General features: G+C 42.8%; 1 protein-coding gene across 2 annotated transcripts in view; it reads left to right on the top strand.

The window, feature by feature from the left end:
• Nucleotides 1–15191, top strand: part of CLTCL1 (clathrin heavy chain like 1) — an 80516-nt gene that overhangs the window by 33521 nt on the left and 31804 nt on the right. For both annotated transcript variants that reach the window (XM_018568662.1, XM_018568661.1), the window contains 3 exons: nucleotides 6308–6576; nucleotides 8033–8194; nucleotides 12324–12437. In XM_018568662.1, coding sequence (XP_018424164.1) covers nucleotides 6308–6576; nucleotides 8033–8194; nucleotides 12324–12437 — 545 coding nt within the window. The remainder of the gene's footprint in view (nucleotides 1–6307; nucleotides 6577–8032; nucleotides 8195–12323; nucleotides 12438–15191) is intronic.

Below are 15191 nucleotides of genomic sequence, written 5' to 3'. Positions count from 1 at the left end.
TACTAAATGCACTGAGCTTTCGAATGGGAGTTGCTCTTGGATTGTACATTCAGCCATAACAAAATATGTAAAATATTATTCTGCTGAGTTATTCCAGACTGCCAGCGGACTTCCCGGAATCTTCCTCCACACACAGCCAAGTGTTAAATACATTTCTTCTGACTGTACCCTCTCCACCCAAATAACATTCATAATGACCTATTTATATGGCCTAGTAATGGCTACGTATGCTTAATCTAACAAATTGCCGTTGAGTGGAATCTAATGCTGTAATAAAACTTTTCTCAAATATTCATGTCTTTGACGGGTAGTAAAATTATTTACCATGGTATCCCTGTCTAAGAGGGATCTGTGTAAAAATCTATTTTTTGTTTCATAGACATTATTGTTGTAAATTTGAACTCTTAGCTTATTTCTGCTTGTATTTACATGTCTAAGCATGCCCTGTATCTACAATACATATTTTATAGTAATGCAATATTTTACATATTAAGGCTAAGATAGGATATTTGCATCATATAAAAGAACTGATATTGGCCATAGCAATACATTGTTAATTTTCTGAATGTGACTAGGAAAGTGAAGTCTGGAATCTGGTTGGTTGCATGGATATTGATTCAATACTTCTGTTATTCTGTTTCATAAACCATCCCCAGTGAGCTTATTCCAAATGTTTTGTCATTGATTTTCCTGCAAAAAAAAAATGTGATTTGCTCATCTGCATTCACGTGATGCATGCAATTGTTGCTAGAAATAAGCAAAGATCGTATATTTTGGAACGTTGTGGTCTACATTAATGGGAAAATACCTCATACATCTGAAGATGAGACCGCCTGAGAAAATAATCTCTTCACAATTAGCTGGGCCAGTTTGCAGCAGATTTGTCTATAGTGATAGTGAAATCGGATGGACCAGATAAGACATATGTAAGCCATTTAAAATATTTGGAGAATCCTTCCAGGACCCTTCCATTCTGCATAGGAGCTGATAAGGTTAGAGATGTAGACCTGAAAACTGCTGAAGCATTAAACTTCTCTATCTCAATCATACATTTCGCTTCATCTATTACCAGTATCCCTAGGTACATGTCTTTGACCATGTGTGCACATTTTGTGCAGATGCTTTACTATTGAATGCAGTTAAATCCAAAATTAGTGTATTCTGCTCTGTAACATTCCATTGATCGTAACTGTGGGGCTGTAAAGATGTTTTTCAAAGATGTTATTAGCACACCTGTTTACACAAGGCTTTCGGGACTTTACCGGCCCATATAGAAGCCGCCAGAATCACTTCTATTGTAAAGCCAGCTTTACAAAGGTAAACAGAGTCTGTTTACAGGGCTGTGCTGCCAATGACATACTATATATGTCCACAACCGTGCAAGGGTCGCCAGGATCGCTTCTGTTGTAAAGCCGACAGACGGCTCTACAAGTTTAAACAGACTCCCGGCGGCAAAAGTCGCCGGGAGTCTGTTTAAACAGCCCCGATGCTGGCGACGTACACTGTACGTCGTCAGTCACGAAGGGGTTAATTGAAAAAATAATCTGCCAACTAATCGATTATTAAAATAATCATTAGTTGTAGACCTATTGTGAGCACGTTAGAATCTTTGACTGGTTTTTTCCTGCGACCCCTTTTCTGGGAAGATTTCCCCTCCCTCCCTACTATAATCACACTTTGGGGTTAATTTATGAAAGTTCCATTCGCTATACACTAGACAGAACTTTTTAGTCCTTAGTCACACTTTAACATCATAATGTCAAAAATATGTGATTGAGTTCTAAAAGCTTATCGGAACTTCCGATTTTCTAAGCTGGCCATAGGTAGTATGTGATCGGTGGATGTGTCTGTGTGAACAGTTTGCCATTTCTGCCTGTTCTGTTAGCAGACACTCCCTGTAAAAACCTTGTCTCAGATGAAAGTCCACCTGCTGGAAATATCCAACAAAGCCATTAGATATACCCCCATTCTCAACCTCCTCTCTGTGTGACCACTAAGGTCCAGAAGGCGCTTGCATATTTCATGAATGTTTCCAAACGCTGCTGAAATCAGTTGCACCCTAAGAAATTCATTATGGTCTTGGTACTGTAAGTCTCAGGGAGACATTTCCCATACACAGCCAATTTATCTTGCAGTAATTTATTGATAAATGTATTATTCAGTGTTTGGTAAGCATCCTCTGAGATCTTTAATCCTTTGCTATGGCAGACAGTCCTCATCTATAATGATATATGCTAATGGAATCTGCCAGCACAGTGCTGACAAGGTTAATTATTTAAAACCAAACTCCCCCAGCCCCTTCCGACAGTGATAACTAAGCAGTATGTTTCAGTCCTGGAGTTTGCAGAAAGAGCATCTAAAAGGAACATCCACCATTTTTTTTTGTATGGTTTTTTTTTTATTGTTAATTTGTGCTATGTGAATGGAAACATGGAGTAAATATAAAGTAGGTGTCGGACTTTGTAACATACACTTTATGTGTGCCCCCCCCTTTACTACAGGCTGCCTGCTTTAGACTACAGGAGGGGGCAGTTATAAGTCTAGTCACCCTACACAAGGAGCGAGAGCGCCAGTGACTGATCTATATTGCACAATGCTACACAAAGGCCAAGTTTCACGCTGAATTACTCCACTGATCTGGAAGAAATATACAAAAAGTACACCAAGATTCAAGAAAAAATACACGTCTCTTGTACTTGGACTTTGCTTATCCCGGAGTTCAGCTTTAATCTCCAGATTTATTTACTGATTTGAGATCTTTAGGTAACATCTGTGGATGGTAGCTTGTATTTTACGTTAACTAGTCCTTAATATATATGATTGTTTGCACACAGATTGTGCTTTAAATACTTTATTATTCCATTTTATATTGTTTACTGTGGGTTTTTAATGTTTTGTTTCCACTAGATCTCACACGTTCCATGTGAGGTCACTGCCTGTAGATTTTTGGAATGGTTCCTCTGGGTTTGGGTGGATAGTACCAGGATGCCTGTCAGTATATGCTTTGATCTGGTGTTGTGTAACTATCCTAAAGTTGTGCTGGGATACATTGTGCATTTCCTTGTATGTGTAGAATCGGGTCACTCAGCAGGTGAAGTAAAACTGGATGTGTTGCTATATTACTTCTAGAGGTCTCTCCATTGCCTGCTGTTTACTGGGGCCAAGCCAAATTCCGTTGAATGCTCTGAGTTAAAAGTCATTTTTAGTTTGCCTAAACTACAGAAGTCCTGGTGGGTTTAGCTTTTTAAGCATTCAGACTCTACACGTGATGTAGCTTACTTCCAAAATGCATTTAAGATATGCTAAGATCTTTTGCAGAAAGCATTAACTGCAGAAGAATGCTGATGTATAATTTAAACTAACTTTACAGTGGAACTGAACTTAAAAAGTGAAAGTGCACTATGTTATAGCAACATCTAGAAGTGTTAATTTTGCCTAAACAACAATTTGCCCTTGCAGACATTGCTATGCAGCCAGCTGTAGCCGCTATGGTGTGGTGTCAGACCTTATCTGTGTGGTCAAAAGCTATGGCAAGGGACAATAGGTCCACCTAAAGAGACTGTGTCATTCTAAATCGGCTGGAGGTTTTTTGTTTTTTTTTCTGTGGCCCTGCGCTACTCTCCTGCTGGCCTGACAGCCTCCATTAAATCTCTAGGATGAATGTCCTGTTTCTACACATGTGACTAATCCTATGGCTTAAATGCTGGCCTGCAAAGCTTCCTTGCAAGAAGTGCCTTGAATGCATGCCCTTTACTGGGGAATGCTAGTTTGGAGAATGCTTGAATACCTACATCAGGGAATTCATGGGGGGCAAAGGCACTTTCTTTCCACAGAAGAACAATTCCAAGCCTCCAGCAGCAAAATCCTCTGCTCCCTCCTTTAGGAAAATTCCTTTGATCCCTTCCCAAGCCTTTGGGCCCAAGCCAGACCCACAGTTTCCTGACCCTCAAAGTCCCCTAAATCTAGGAACAAGCCCTCTTTACTAAGAAGGGGCACCCCCACTTTCATTAGTACAGGAAGGTATTTTGACTGCCTTGGTGTGGGCTATTCCTGATGCTAGTCCAGAGTGTCATAACAAAGGTTTACATCTTTAGTGTTTCGCTTCTTGCCCCCTCCTCACTTCCTGCTGTCGAACATGCCAAGATCTCCTCAAAGGTGGATAGATATTTTCGCTTGCCTAGACCAGCTACTTCCTTAAGGGGTCATAGTCCCTGTCCGAGAGGAAGAAAGATTTCAGGGGTTTTAATCAAATTCCTGTTTTGCCTTGCCATCAATGCTACCTGCATTTTGCAACACTACCGATATTTGTTGCCCCACTGGCCTGTCGATTGGGCCTTTACTAGGGATGCACCGATACTAGTATCGGTGCCGATACTGAGTATTTGGGAGAGTACTCGTACTCGCCCAAATTCTCAGATGCCTAGCCAGATACTTCCTGTATCACTGGTCACTTGTGACGAGAGAGCATGGAGCCGGCTTCCCGGCCAATCAGGAAGCCGGGCAGCGTGTAATGACGCTCTGCCCGGCTTCCTGATTGGTTGGGAAGTCGGCTTCATGCTCCCTCCTCACCTCATTGAGATGGCTTCTTTGCTAATCGGGAAGCCGGGTGGCGAGTCTTTACGCTCTGCCCGTCTAATCAGGAAGCCAGGTGGCGAGTCATTACACGCCGCCTGGCTTCCTGAATGGGACTTCCGGTACTCTGTATCGGCGAGTACCGAAAAAAAAAATATTGATACTCGTACTCAGTACCGAAATACCGGTATCGGTGCATCGCTAGTCTTTACCGAGGTGCTGGTCCCTGTTTTGGCTTTGCTTGAAACTCAGAAGATCCTCTAGTGTGGAATCTCTGAGGGCCTTCTCACAGCAGTCGTGCAAACCCCATCGTCCAACATTCATCAGATGATACAAACCCTATAGAGCTTTGGATTGGTCCAGGCATTGGTGCTGGAACCCTCTCATCACTGGGAGTATCTAGGTCTAGTCTTCGACACAGCCCTTTCCAGGGTCTTTCTCCCCATGGAAAAGATCCAGTCTCTCTGCTCCCATGCTCATTCCTTGGGACCAGGGCTTGCCTGGCTATTCACTTTTGCTTGAAGGTTCTGGACGGACTTGGTGGCTCATTCTAAGAGGAGCATTAGTGCTTCTTGGGGCTTCTAGTATCGGGCCATGCGTTTCTACTGCGATTTGCGGTAAAAAACACGCGACAAACATGCGTTTCCGAGGGCTATCCCGCTGTATTCTAATGGATACGCGCGACATATGCGCCCCAAAGAAGCTCCTGTACTTCTTTGGGCGTAGAGCGTTCCTACGGGCTGTAAAACGCCCATGTGGGAATTATGCCCATAGGCAATCATTGGTTTTCACATGTTGAGCGTTTTACGGCGCGTGGGAACGCGCTGTAAAACGCCCATGTGTGAACCAGGCCTGAAGGTAATGGCAGAACTCATGGATATGTTCTTTCCCGTTCTTATACAACTTAGTTAAAAAATAATTGACACTGACCTGAGGTTAACGAGTGCCACCAAATGCAGCCCTAATACGGTCATATATTGTCAATTAGGCACCAGCACAACATACCTCATGCCCAGTGAGCCAGTGTGACAAAGGGGTGGAAGCTGGGCCAGATTTCCTCTCTCTGCTGCCCCAAGGCCAGGTTCCTCAATGCACCCCCATGGAGAATGGCAGACCTGCAGGCTGCGTACAAGCGATCTCAGCGACATTGCCGGGATCAATTGTACAAAACAAGCGTCTTCCCTGCTGTACATTTAGCTCTGCTTGCCCAAAGTAGGGCTAAATGTAAAAAACAACCGCCTGGTGTCCGGAACTGCATGTGCCCGGCATTGGGAGATAGGAATTCCACACCCCTACTTCCCCTCTACTCCCTGCTGCCCCAAAGGCTGGACCTTGGTTGGGCATGTGGGAAATCCGGCCCTGGGTGGAAGTAGGGACTAGTCGTGCTGAATATTTTGACATTCCTTTTGCTTTCCTTGAGATAAACTGGCAGTGAAGCCAGTCTTTTCTGGTCCTGCCCTTTTATAGATGTAAACATGCATGCTTTGAGTATTGGGTGTATGTATATGTGACCAAGTGTGTGTGGTGGCAGTTGTGTCCAGATGAATTGTGTACATATCAAAATGCCCACTAGTGTCTATAGACGGCTTAAGAAAACTGGTTACATCATCCACACTAATCATCTTCATATTTACTGTGTGTGCTTCCTAGGACTGTTTCCAAAACCCCACAAGAATGTTATATACTTCTGTATCTGATACATTGGTCTGATATGTTGTCTTATCTCGCCTTTTAGCTGGAAAAACCCTTCAGATCTTTAACATTGAGATGAAAAGCAAAATGAAGGCTCACACCATGTCAGAGGAGGTCATATTCTGGAAATGGATATCTGTCAATACTGTAGCTCTGGTGACTGAGACTGCCGTATACCACTGGAGCATGGAAGGAGATTCCCAGCCTCAGAAAATGTTTGATCGCCATGCAAGCCTTGCTGGCTGCCAGGTCATCAATTACAGAACGGATGAAGAACAGAAATGGCTTTTGCTTATTGGTATTTCTGCTCAGGTATTCAGATAAATGAGATCCTGTATTACTGGAGGTGTGTGTATAGAGCCGGATTTGGCGTGTGATGCATTGTGAATAAGCACCAAGCAAGCATCAAGTACACAAGTGGTATTTTCTCGTGTGTTTTAAGCCATTTTGATTGCTACACACTTTAACTCTAGGTATATTGGTGCACACTTGGAATAAATGCAGGCCCTTATTTGAGTACGCACAAGCTCTTTCCATGTGCGTTTACTGACACTACTGAGATTTCTTCTTTAAAAAGGAAACTAATGTATTTTCATTGAGCCTATAGTTTCCTGTGACATTTACATTTGTTCACGTGGTAACATATTTCTATTGTTAAAGTGACAGTAAACTCAGGAGTTAAACCCTCCGTTTTTTTCATATCTCTACTACTAGCAAGCAGTAGATATATGCAAAAAGTTTAAACAAAAAAAAAAAAGCGGTTTAAACTTACCCCGTCTTCGCTGCGCGCTCCCGTCCGACAATCCAAAAATGCTCGGTTGCCAGCAAAGCATCTTGGGGAGGGCACATGCGCAGTTCGGATTTTCGGCCGGGAGACGAGGAGAGACACAAGGTAAGTGCCAGCAAGGACAGAGGAGTCGCCGCTGGATCGGAGACACGCAGCAGCACTGGAGAGAAGGCTGAAAAGGACAGGAAAGAAGAGGAAGATCGGATTAAGAGACATCATTTAAGGTAAGTGCTTTAATTAACATGGGGGGGAGGGAAAAACGTTTTTGACTTTAATGTCACTTTAAAAATTCATTCAAGTATCTTAACTAGTAACAAAAATGTATCTTATTTGTGTATCACTCGGCTGTAGATCCTCAAATCATCCCTGAATTTGTGCTGACGCAGTCGTTCCTTCTGGAGGGTGGCTACTTTTGTTCCCTATGGTCCCTGTGTGCGTTGTAAAGTAGTCACTGCTCCAAGCTCACTCCTGTGATGGACTACAATCTCATGTTTAGTTTACTTATTTGTATTGCGACTGTAGCCATCATGGGAGCGAGCTTGGAGCGGTGACTACTTTACAACACACACAGGGACCATGGGGAACAAAAGTAGCCCCCCTCCAGAAGGCAGAACAGTGTCGGCACCAATTCAGAGAGGATTTGAAGATCTACAGCCCAGTGATACACAAATAAGATACATTTTTGTTAATAGGGTACTTAAGTGCATTTTTAAGATTTATCTCCTGAGTTTAGTGTCTTTTTAAAGATACAGGTTTGTGGAGTAGGCACTAGAGGGATTTCCGTATTTCCCTTTTAATGGTACCTATTATTTATATATACAGCTAATTAAAAAAAAATGTATGAGTTAGATCTGCGATGACAAGCAAAAAGCATTCATTGTGAAGCGCTATTATGAAGAAAGCAAGTCTTGCATTAGTAATGAGCAAACATGGCTATATATTGAAAACTGCAATTTAATTTGTTGTGTTTTTTTTTTTTAGCAAAACCGAGTAGTTGGCGCCATGCAGTTGTATTCTGTGGACAGAAAGGTGTCTCAGCCAATTGAGGGTCATGCTGCAGCTTTTGCGGAATTCAAGATTGAGAAAAATTCAAAACCTTCAACTCTGTTCTGTTTTGCTGTGCGTGGACAAGCAGGTGGCAAAGTAAGTGCTCTGAAATGGTAAAGATGAAAGCTACAGGAGTTGGGAAAGCATACTGTTTTTTTAGTGTTTCATATATAGGAAGAAGCAATATCTACACATTCAGCTTTTTACTGCCTGTGTTTTTCCCTTTGGTTGACTGACCATCTTTTGACAGTTGGGCCTTGTTCACACCAAATGCAGAGCAGATCTGCATGAGTTTCTGCACACGCAGTGCAGTGGGTTGTGCCGCGTTTTTGATGCGTTCCGGGCCGTTTTTGGTTAAAAAAATATTTTTTTTTTAGTTTAAAATGGGCTTTCAGTGCGTTCCAGGCATTTGCATGCATTTTTTATGTGTTTGTATGCGTTCCAGAGCAGGTAAAATAGGGCCTGCTGCAGTTTTTTTTTACCTGCTCTGGAACCGAACACTGCGATGTGAACTGGAGCTAAAAATACCACTGGAATACATTGGACGCAGTTTTGATCCGGTCTGTAACTGTTCTGCTCTGCTCCTGGAAAGTGTTTGGTGTAAACAAGGCCTTAGGGATATATATTTTAAAAAAAACAACAATTGGTAAAGAGCTCTTTTTACCTGCTGAATGTGCTAATATGTTAGAAAAAATGCTAAATATTTTACCTTGTCAGGTCTCTAAAAAAAAAATATATATAAAAACGACTGCTCCTTGTCTAGAGGTAGTATACTCCCTTTTCCGGTGGTCCGTGTGTCCTACTTCCCTGCACAATCGATAATACGAAATCACCTGCACTCCATACAGCGTACAGACCTTGAATGAAAGGTTGGTGCTCGAAGTGACAACACGGATGTCGCCCAGAAGAAGGGACCCTGCGTGGCTCCGAAACGTTGGCTGTTTGACGCATGTGTGACGATTTAATAAAAAGCGCTTTACTTCTTGCACATATCTTCGAGTGCCGGTGACTTCTACCGTATTATGGACTACCTCCCTGTAGTTACAGCACTGCAGCCTTCATAAGTTTCTTCAGCAATAAACACTTTTGGAATGCCTGTGCCATTCACCGCATGCTATAGTTTTTTTTCCAAGCCCTGTGTCACTGCTAAGTCCTGTAGTGATATAGGATTTAGAGATGGGACCCATGGTGTGGGGGACACAGGCCTCTGACACTCCAAAAAATATTGTTTGCCCAAGACACTGATGGAGACGGCAACATTGGAACAGAAAGGAGATAGGACACACAGTTTGCTGAAACATGAGTATACTACCTCTTTTCTTACAGAGAGCTTGCATTTTAATTTATTTAGGCATTTCCAGGTTCTCTCATAGTGTAATATTTGCAGTGACAAACTGGTATTAGGAGATGGTCCTCCAGCCAAAACATTTTTACAGAGCTCCCAAACATCCTGGTACACATCTTCAGTTAAGCTGGTTCCTGTGTTTGGGATCTGCAGCAGAGCTTTATACAAACTGGTAAACTTTAAAGTGGAAATCTAAAAAAAAAACTACTTGTCCAAGGGCTAAAGCAGGGGCCAAATCTACTTGTCCCAATACAAAAAAATTGTTTTAATCAAAACTAAGGATGCACCAATACCGGTTTTTCAGTATCGAGTACGTGTACCGATATTTTGCTTTCGGATGTCGCAGACACTGAATACTACTACCGGTGCTTCCGCTGGCATAGGGCAGGCTTCCCTGGTAATCAGGAAGCCGGGCAGCGGGTAATGACATCCCGCCCGGTTTCCTGATTGCCACGGAAGCCTGCTCCATGTTGTTTGGCCTACTTGATTGTGATTGGCCAGGAAGCAGGTTCCCCGGCCAATCAGGAAGTCGGGCGGCGAGTAATGACCTGATTGACCGGGAAGCTGGCTCGATGCTGATTGGCCAGAAAGCCGGCTTTCCAGTCAACCGGCAAAGAGCCGGCTTCCCGGCCAATCAGAAAACCTGGAGGCGGGTCATTACTTACCGCACGGCTTCCTGATTGCACGGGAAGCTTGCTCCATGTTCCCCTACGGCACTACCAGTCAGAGGAAATTTTAATCTCGACGTAAGTTCCAATATCGGTGAAGGTAGCGGAGCATTTGAGTACTCGCCTAAATACTCGGTATCGCATTGATACTAGTATCGGTGCACCCCTAATCAAAACATATTTGACTGTGCTAAGTAGCGCTTCTCACTAGTTAGCGCAGTCATCTGACCACGTTGACCAATGAGTGCTTGCAATTTGCGAGCAAAATTCAAAATGCATAGGGGGGAGGACTGCGCTGGACAGCAGTACGGGGGACAGATAGTACACCCATACTGGCGGAGGGGAGGGATTGTGCGCCGTAAGGTAAGTATAGCCAGGGGGGTGGCGGTTTGGGAGAGATGGGGCCAGATTTCATCGGGTAATTTTATTTTTCCATATTACCTGGGAAAATGAACTTACCCTTTAACCCTTTCGCTGCCAAGCCCTCCAGAACATTTTTCAAATCAGCGGGCCAAGCCATTTTTGCTGCAGTGAAATATCTGGAGTCTAAATCGACCCCTGACATTTCCCCTTTGAAATAGAAAAATAAATTGAGGACATAGAGTCCACAATTTCTTTTTCTGCAGCCCCAGCACTCAATAAATGGGAAGCACTCAGTACAGAGGCTTCTCATTTATTCACAAACTAATGATTGTAAAAATATCTTACTATCATTAGTTTCTGAATGGGGAGGAGCCTCTGTAGTGAGTGCTAGACCCCATTCATAAATGGGGTCTAGCTAAAGCGACCATGAGCTTATAGTAGAACTGTAAATGCCAGGTCCGTACGGCATACTGAGCTGGCCAGCCAGAAGCACTTTTGTACCTCCGTATGCCGTACGTCCGTAGCAGCGAAAGGGTTAATGCACATTGTGTGTGTAATAGAATTCTGCTGCCTGGCTACCACCATGGAATGGCGACGGCAATCTCAAAGCACATGCAGAATGTCCTACGCATGCGTTTATTTGCATGCAGATGGCGGAGGTAGCGGGATTGGTTTTAAAAAATGTTTTTTTATTTTTTACTTTTTCATTTTTCTATTTTTTTACTTTTTAATAACTTTTTTAATTTTTTATTTATTTTCTTTTTCCACTTAATGTTATTCCTATCACATAGGGGATTAAATTCTCCCTGTGATTGGAGGTTACAGGTTCTCTTTAGGGAACCTACCCTCCAACACAGAACAGCTGTTCTGTGTAGTTCCTGACAGCCGAGACAGGTGGCGCTGTGATTACAGATCCACGGTCTCAGAACACACAGAGAGCCCGTAAAGCAGACGTTCTTCGTCTGCTCTACGGGCTCTATGGCTTAGCCGCTGTGCTGTAGTTTTCGGGGTCTGCCAGGAGAGCAGGGGCCCCCTAAAAACCACGGCGGGGGGGTGCGGGCAGACACGTTCCGCGCTGCTCAATTTGATACAAGTGATCTAATTAGATCACTTCTACTAAATGAGCGGCGGCTCCACAATGTACATTCAGATCTGCTTGTCCGGAGCCGGGCTAAATGTACATAAAAACTACTCGCCCGGCGCCCGAAACTGCATGTCCTGGGCGTCGGGCGATAGGAATTCACTTTTTGAGCTCTCATCCACTTTGGAGTATGATCTAGTCAAAGAATTATGCATTTGTATGAAAACCTGAGCGGTGTAGGTGTAGACACAGGCTGCATTCCCATTTTATTGTAGATGACCGCACCTCCATCATATCTCCTAAGCTCCTTGCTTATCTCTGTAGGAATTTGGAGAGCTGTGAACATATACATCCTGAGAGATGCTGTGTGTGTATGTTTGAATATGCAAATAGACTTATTGGCCTAGACCAGGGGTAGGCAACCTCTGCTCTCCAGCTGTGCTGAAACTGCAAATCCCATAAGGCATTGCAAGCCACAGGCATGACTCCCAGAGGCAGAAGCATGATGGGATTTGTAGTTTCAGCACATCTGGAGAGCCAAGGTTGCCTACCCCTGGCCTAGACATTTGTATTGACAGTCTAAGGAAACCCAATTACCCAGGGGACAGCAAAAACCAGGAAAAAGGTGAAATGCTGTTTATATTTGCAAACTTACTTGATTGTACATTATGTATATTACATGAACTACGTGTATTAAGTGCACTGAAATCTTTTTTTTTTTTAATATTTTGACTACTTGTATCAATAATTCTCTTGCACATCTTTCAGCTGCACATCATAGAAGTTGGACAGCCTGCTAATGGAAACCAGCCATTCACCAAAAAAGCTGTAGATGTCTTCTTTCCTCCAGAAGCTCAGACAGACTTTCCTGTGGCTATGCAGGTAAGGCGTTTTATGAGCTGTTACCAAGTAAGATCTTGTAAGTTTGTGACACATTTTTCTCATAGAGACTACTAGCAGCCTTTCACACTTGTCACACATGTCCGCAGCTATCACCATCAGGATATCTGTCCTGAACAATGATATCTAGATTATGCTGAAGCCCTTGCATGTAGAAGGAAATTATTGCACGAAGAGTTTTTCTTTTAGCCTGCGAGGCTGAAAAACAAAAAATTAACAGAATCCTCCATCCACCCTAACTGCTGTGTACATTGTATTCTGACATGGGTGTCCACCGCTGTCAAAATATCCAAACAGTGCTTACACCCAATCGGCTACAATTTCAGCATGTCCCTTCGACAAAAGTCGCTCTAATGAGATAGGTTGAATCCATGTTTACCCAGCTCAAGACTGAAATTGGCAGCACTGAGATGCAATAAATATGGAAAGCAGTAGTTTAAAATAAAACTGTTCATGATGCACATTTTTTTCTATCTTGCATAATCCCCATTATTACAGCTAGCAGTGCTCCTTTCTGCTACCTTTTTAGCGTATGGATAATTGGTGAGCCCTCCCACCCCCTCCTGCACCATTTGGTCCTTCCAGGCCTTTAATTAAGCATCATAATGACAGCCAAGGGATGGGTGGATGTGGAATCCTTTATTAGCATGGTCCAGGAGCACCCAGAACTCTATGACCATCAGTATAATCCTAGAACGGCCAACATCTAGGAGAAAATTGCAAATATATGGGGGGGAAGCTAAAATCACTTGTTTGCAAACACATGCCAAATGCAGGTAAATGCGTATGCAGAAATGCGGGAAACATGCACTTTCTGGTGGGAATGGGCCCGAATTCCAAGCACTTAAAAAAGAATCTAACGTAAACAAAAACACAGCTTAAAAAAAATGCTATATATATATATACATATATACACACACACACACATTTTTTTGTAGGTGATATCCCAATAGTTGTCTTGTAATAATAGTATGTCCATGTCCATAAAATTAGGGTTGCACAGATACCAAGTACAGTACTCGGTACAAGTGCGAGTACATGTACCGATACTTTTGAGCTCCAAGACTAGACTGGAGAAAAATTCAGAAATTAGGAGGCAGCTTTGTAAGGAGCACACGGAGCTCCTGGGATTTGTACATCTCTGTTTTAATGTATAATTTTGCTTTTATAAATATAAATAAAGGGATGCACAGATACCAGTTTTGCGAGTACGAGTACTGGTACTTGCCGAGTACTCTCAGATACAAGTACTGATACATTTTTGTTTATTGTCATGTGACAGTTTTTCTAAAACAATACAGACTAATGATTTCAGGACAGAGGTGGAGCGCCAGAGCCAGGTCTTAGCTGCAACCCCGGCAGTTCTCATGAAAACGCCAAGTATCTGCACTGGTACTCAAAAAGTATCTGTGCAACCCTAGATAAAATTATACTAAGTCTCAAGTCATATCAAGCAGTATAGTTCTTTTTGTTTTACCGTATCAGTTGGTATATCCTTATTCCTACACTCCGAAGACGTTCCCGTCATCCTCGTGGCCCCGGACTGGCCTCGGAGAGCTTGGTATTCAGACGTGGTTCGACTGCTGGTGGACGCCCCTTGGCGGCTGCCTCTGCGTCCGGATCTTCTGTCCCAGGGGGCTGTGTATGTCAGCAGGTGGGGGGTTGGGCCACCAGCAGGGGCCGCCCCTAGGCTGTCTAAGTCTTTTTTTGTTATGTGCCTAGCGTCCTACTCCTGCAGGTGGCGATATACCCTACCTTTCAGGATCTCCGATCTGTTGCCCTGTGTCCTTCAATGAACGGAGAGAAAAGGATTTTACGGTGAGTACAAAAATCCTATTTTTCAGTATGTTAAATGCTGAAATGATTCTCCAGTGCATATCTGTAGAATGGAGCGTTTACCGGTGTCCCAATGCTTGAAATGTGCTCAACCTGATGCAGATTTTGAGTTTGTGCTTTGGGACTGTCCAGTGTTTGCTATTGATTGGAGTCAGGTGACCGCTAAGCTGACATCTGTACTGTCAAGATCGATACCCTGTACTTCTGCACTATGCCTTTTTGGTATTCTCAATGAAGAAGAACGGTCCAGGTATACTAGGATCTTTCTAAGAGACGTGTCATTTTTAGCTTGTAAATTGATATCTAACAAATGGTTGTACCGTATATACTCGAGTATAAGCCGTCCCGAATATAAGCCGAGGTACCTAATTTTACCAAAAAAACTGGGAAAAAATATTGACCCGAATATAAGCCGAGGGTGGGAAATGAGGCAGCTAATGGTAGATGGATACCAATAAAATTACATGAATATTTAAAAGAAAAACAATAACCTAGCTCTGTAAGTGGAAAAGGGGGTACAGGGCTACATATTATGTACTACGGATCATTTAACCCATTCATATTAGCAGAGGATAATTGTAAATCTATTGTTCAGTGCATTCTATATGTAGTATATAGTACATGTACATAGAGTGCCTGCAACAATACATTTACAATGATCCTCTGCTAACATGAATGGGTTAAATGATCCATAGTACAGGGCTACATACAGATCATTTAATACATTCATGTTAGTATCATTGTAAATGTATTGTCTGCCCTGTATTAGCAGTATATACTCCATATAGAGTATATACTGAGTATATACAGTATATATACTATACAGTATATACCATATAGAGTATATACTGCTAATACAGTGCAGACAATACATAATTGGTTACCGTAATAAATCCCCCC

This window comes from Nanorana parkeri, unplaced genomic scaffold, assembly GCF_000935625.1.
Source record: "Nanorana parkeri isolate BGI_ZX_2015 unplaced genomic scaffold, ASM93562v1 scaffold1225, whole genome shotgun sequence".
Taxonomy (NCBI): Eukaryota; Metazoa; Chordata; class Amphibia; order Anura; family Dicroglossidae; genus Nanorana; species Nanorana parkeri.
Note: the sequence above shows the minus strand (reverse complement) of the source record. Positions and strands in the feature narration are given on the sequence as shown.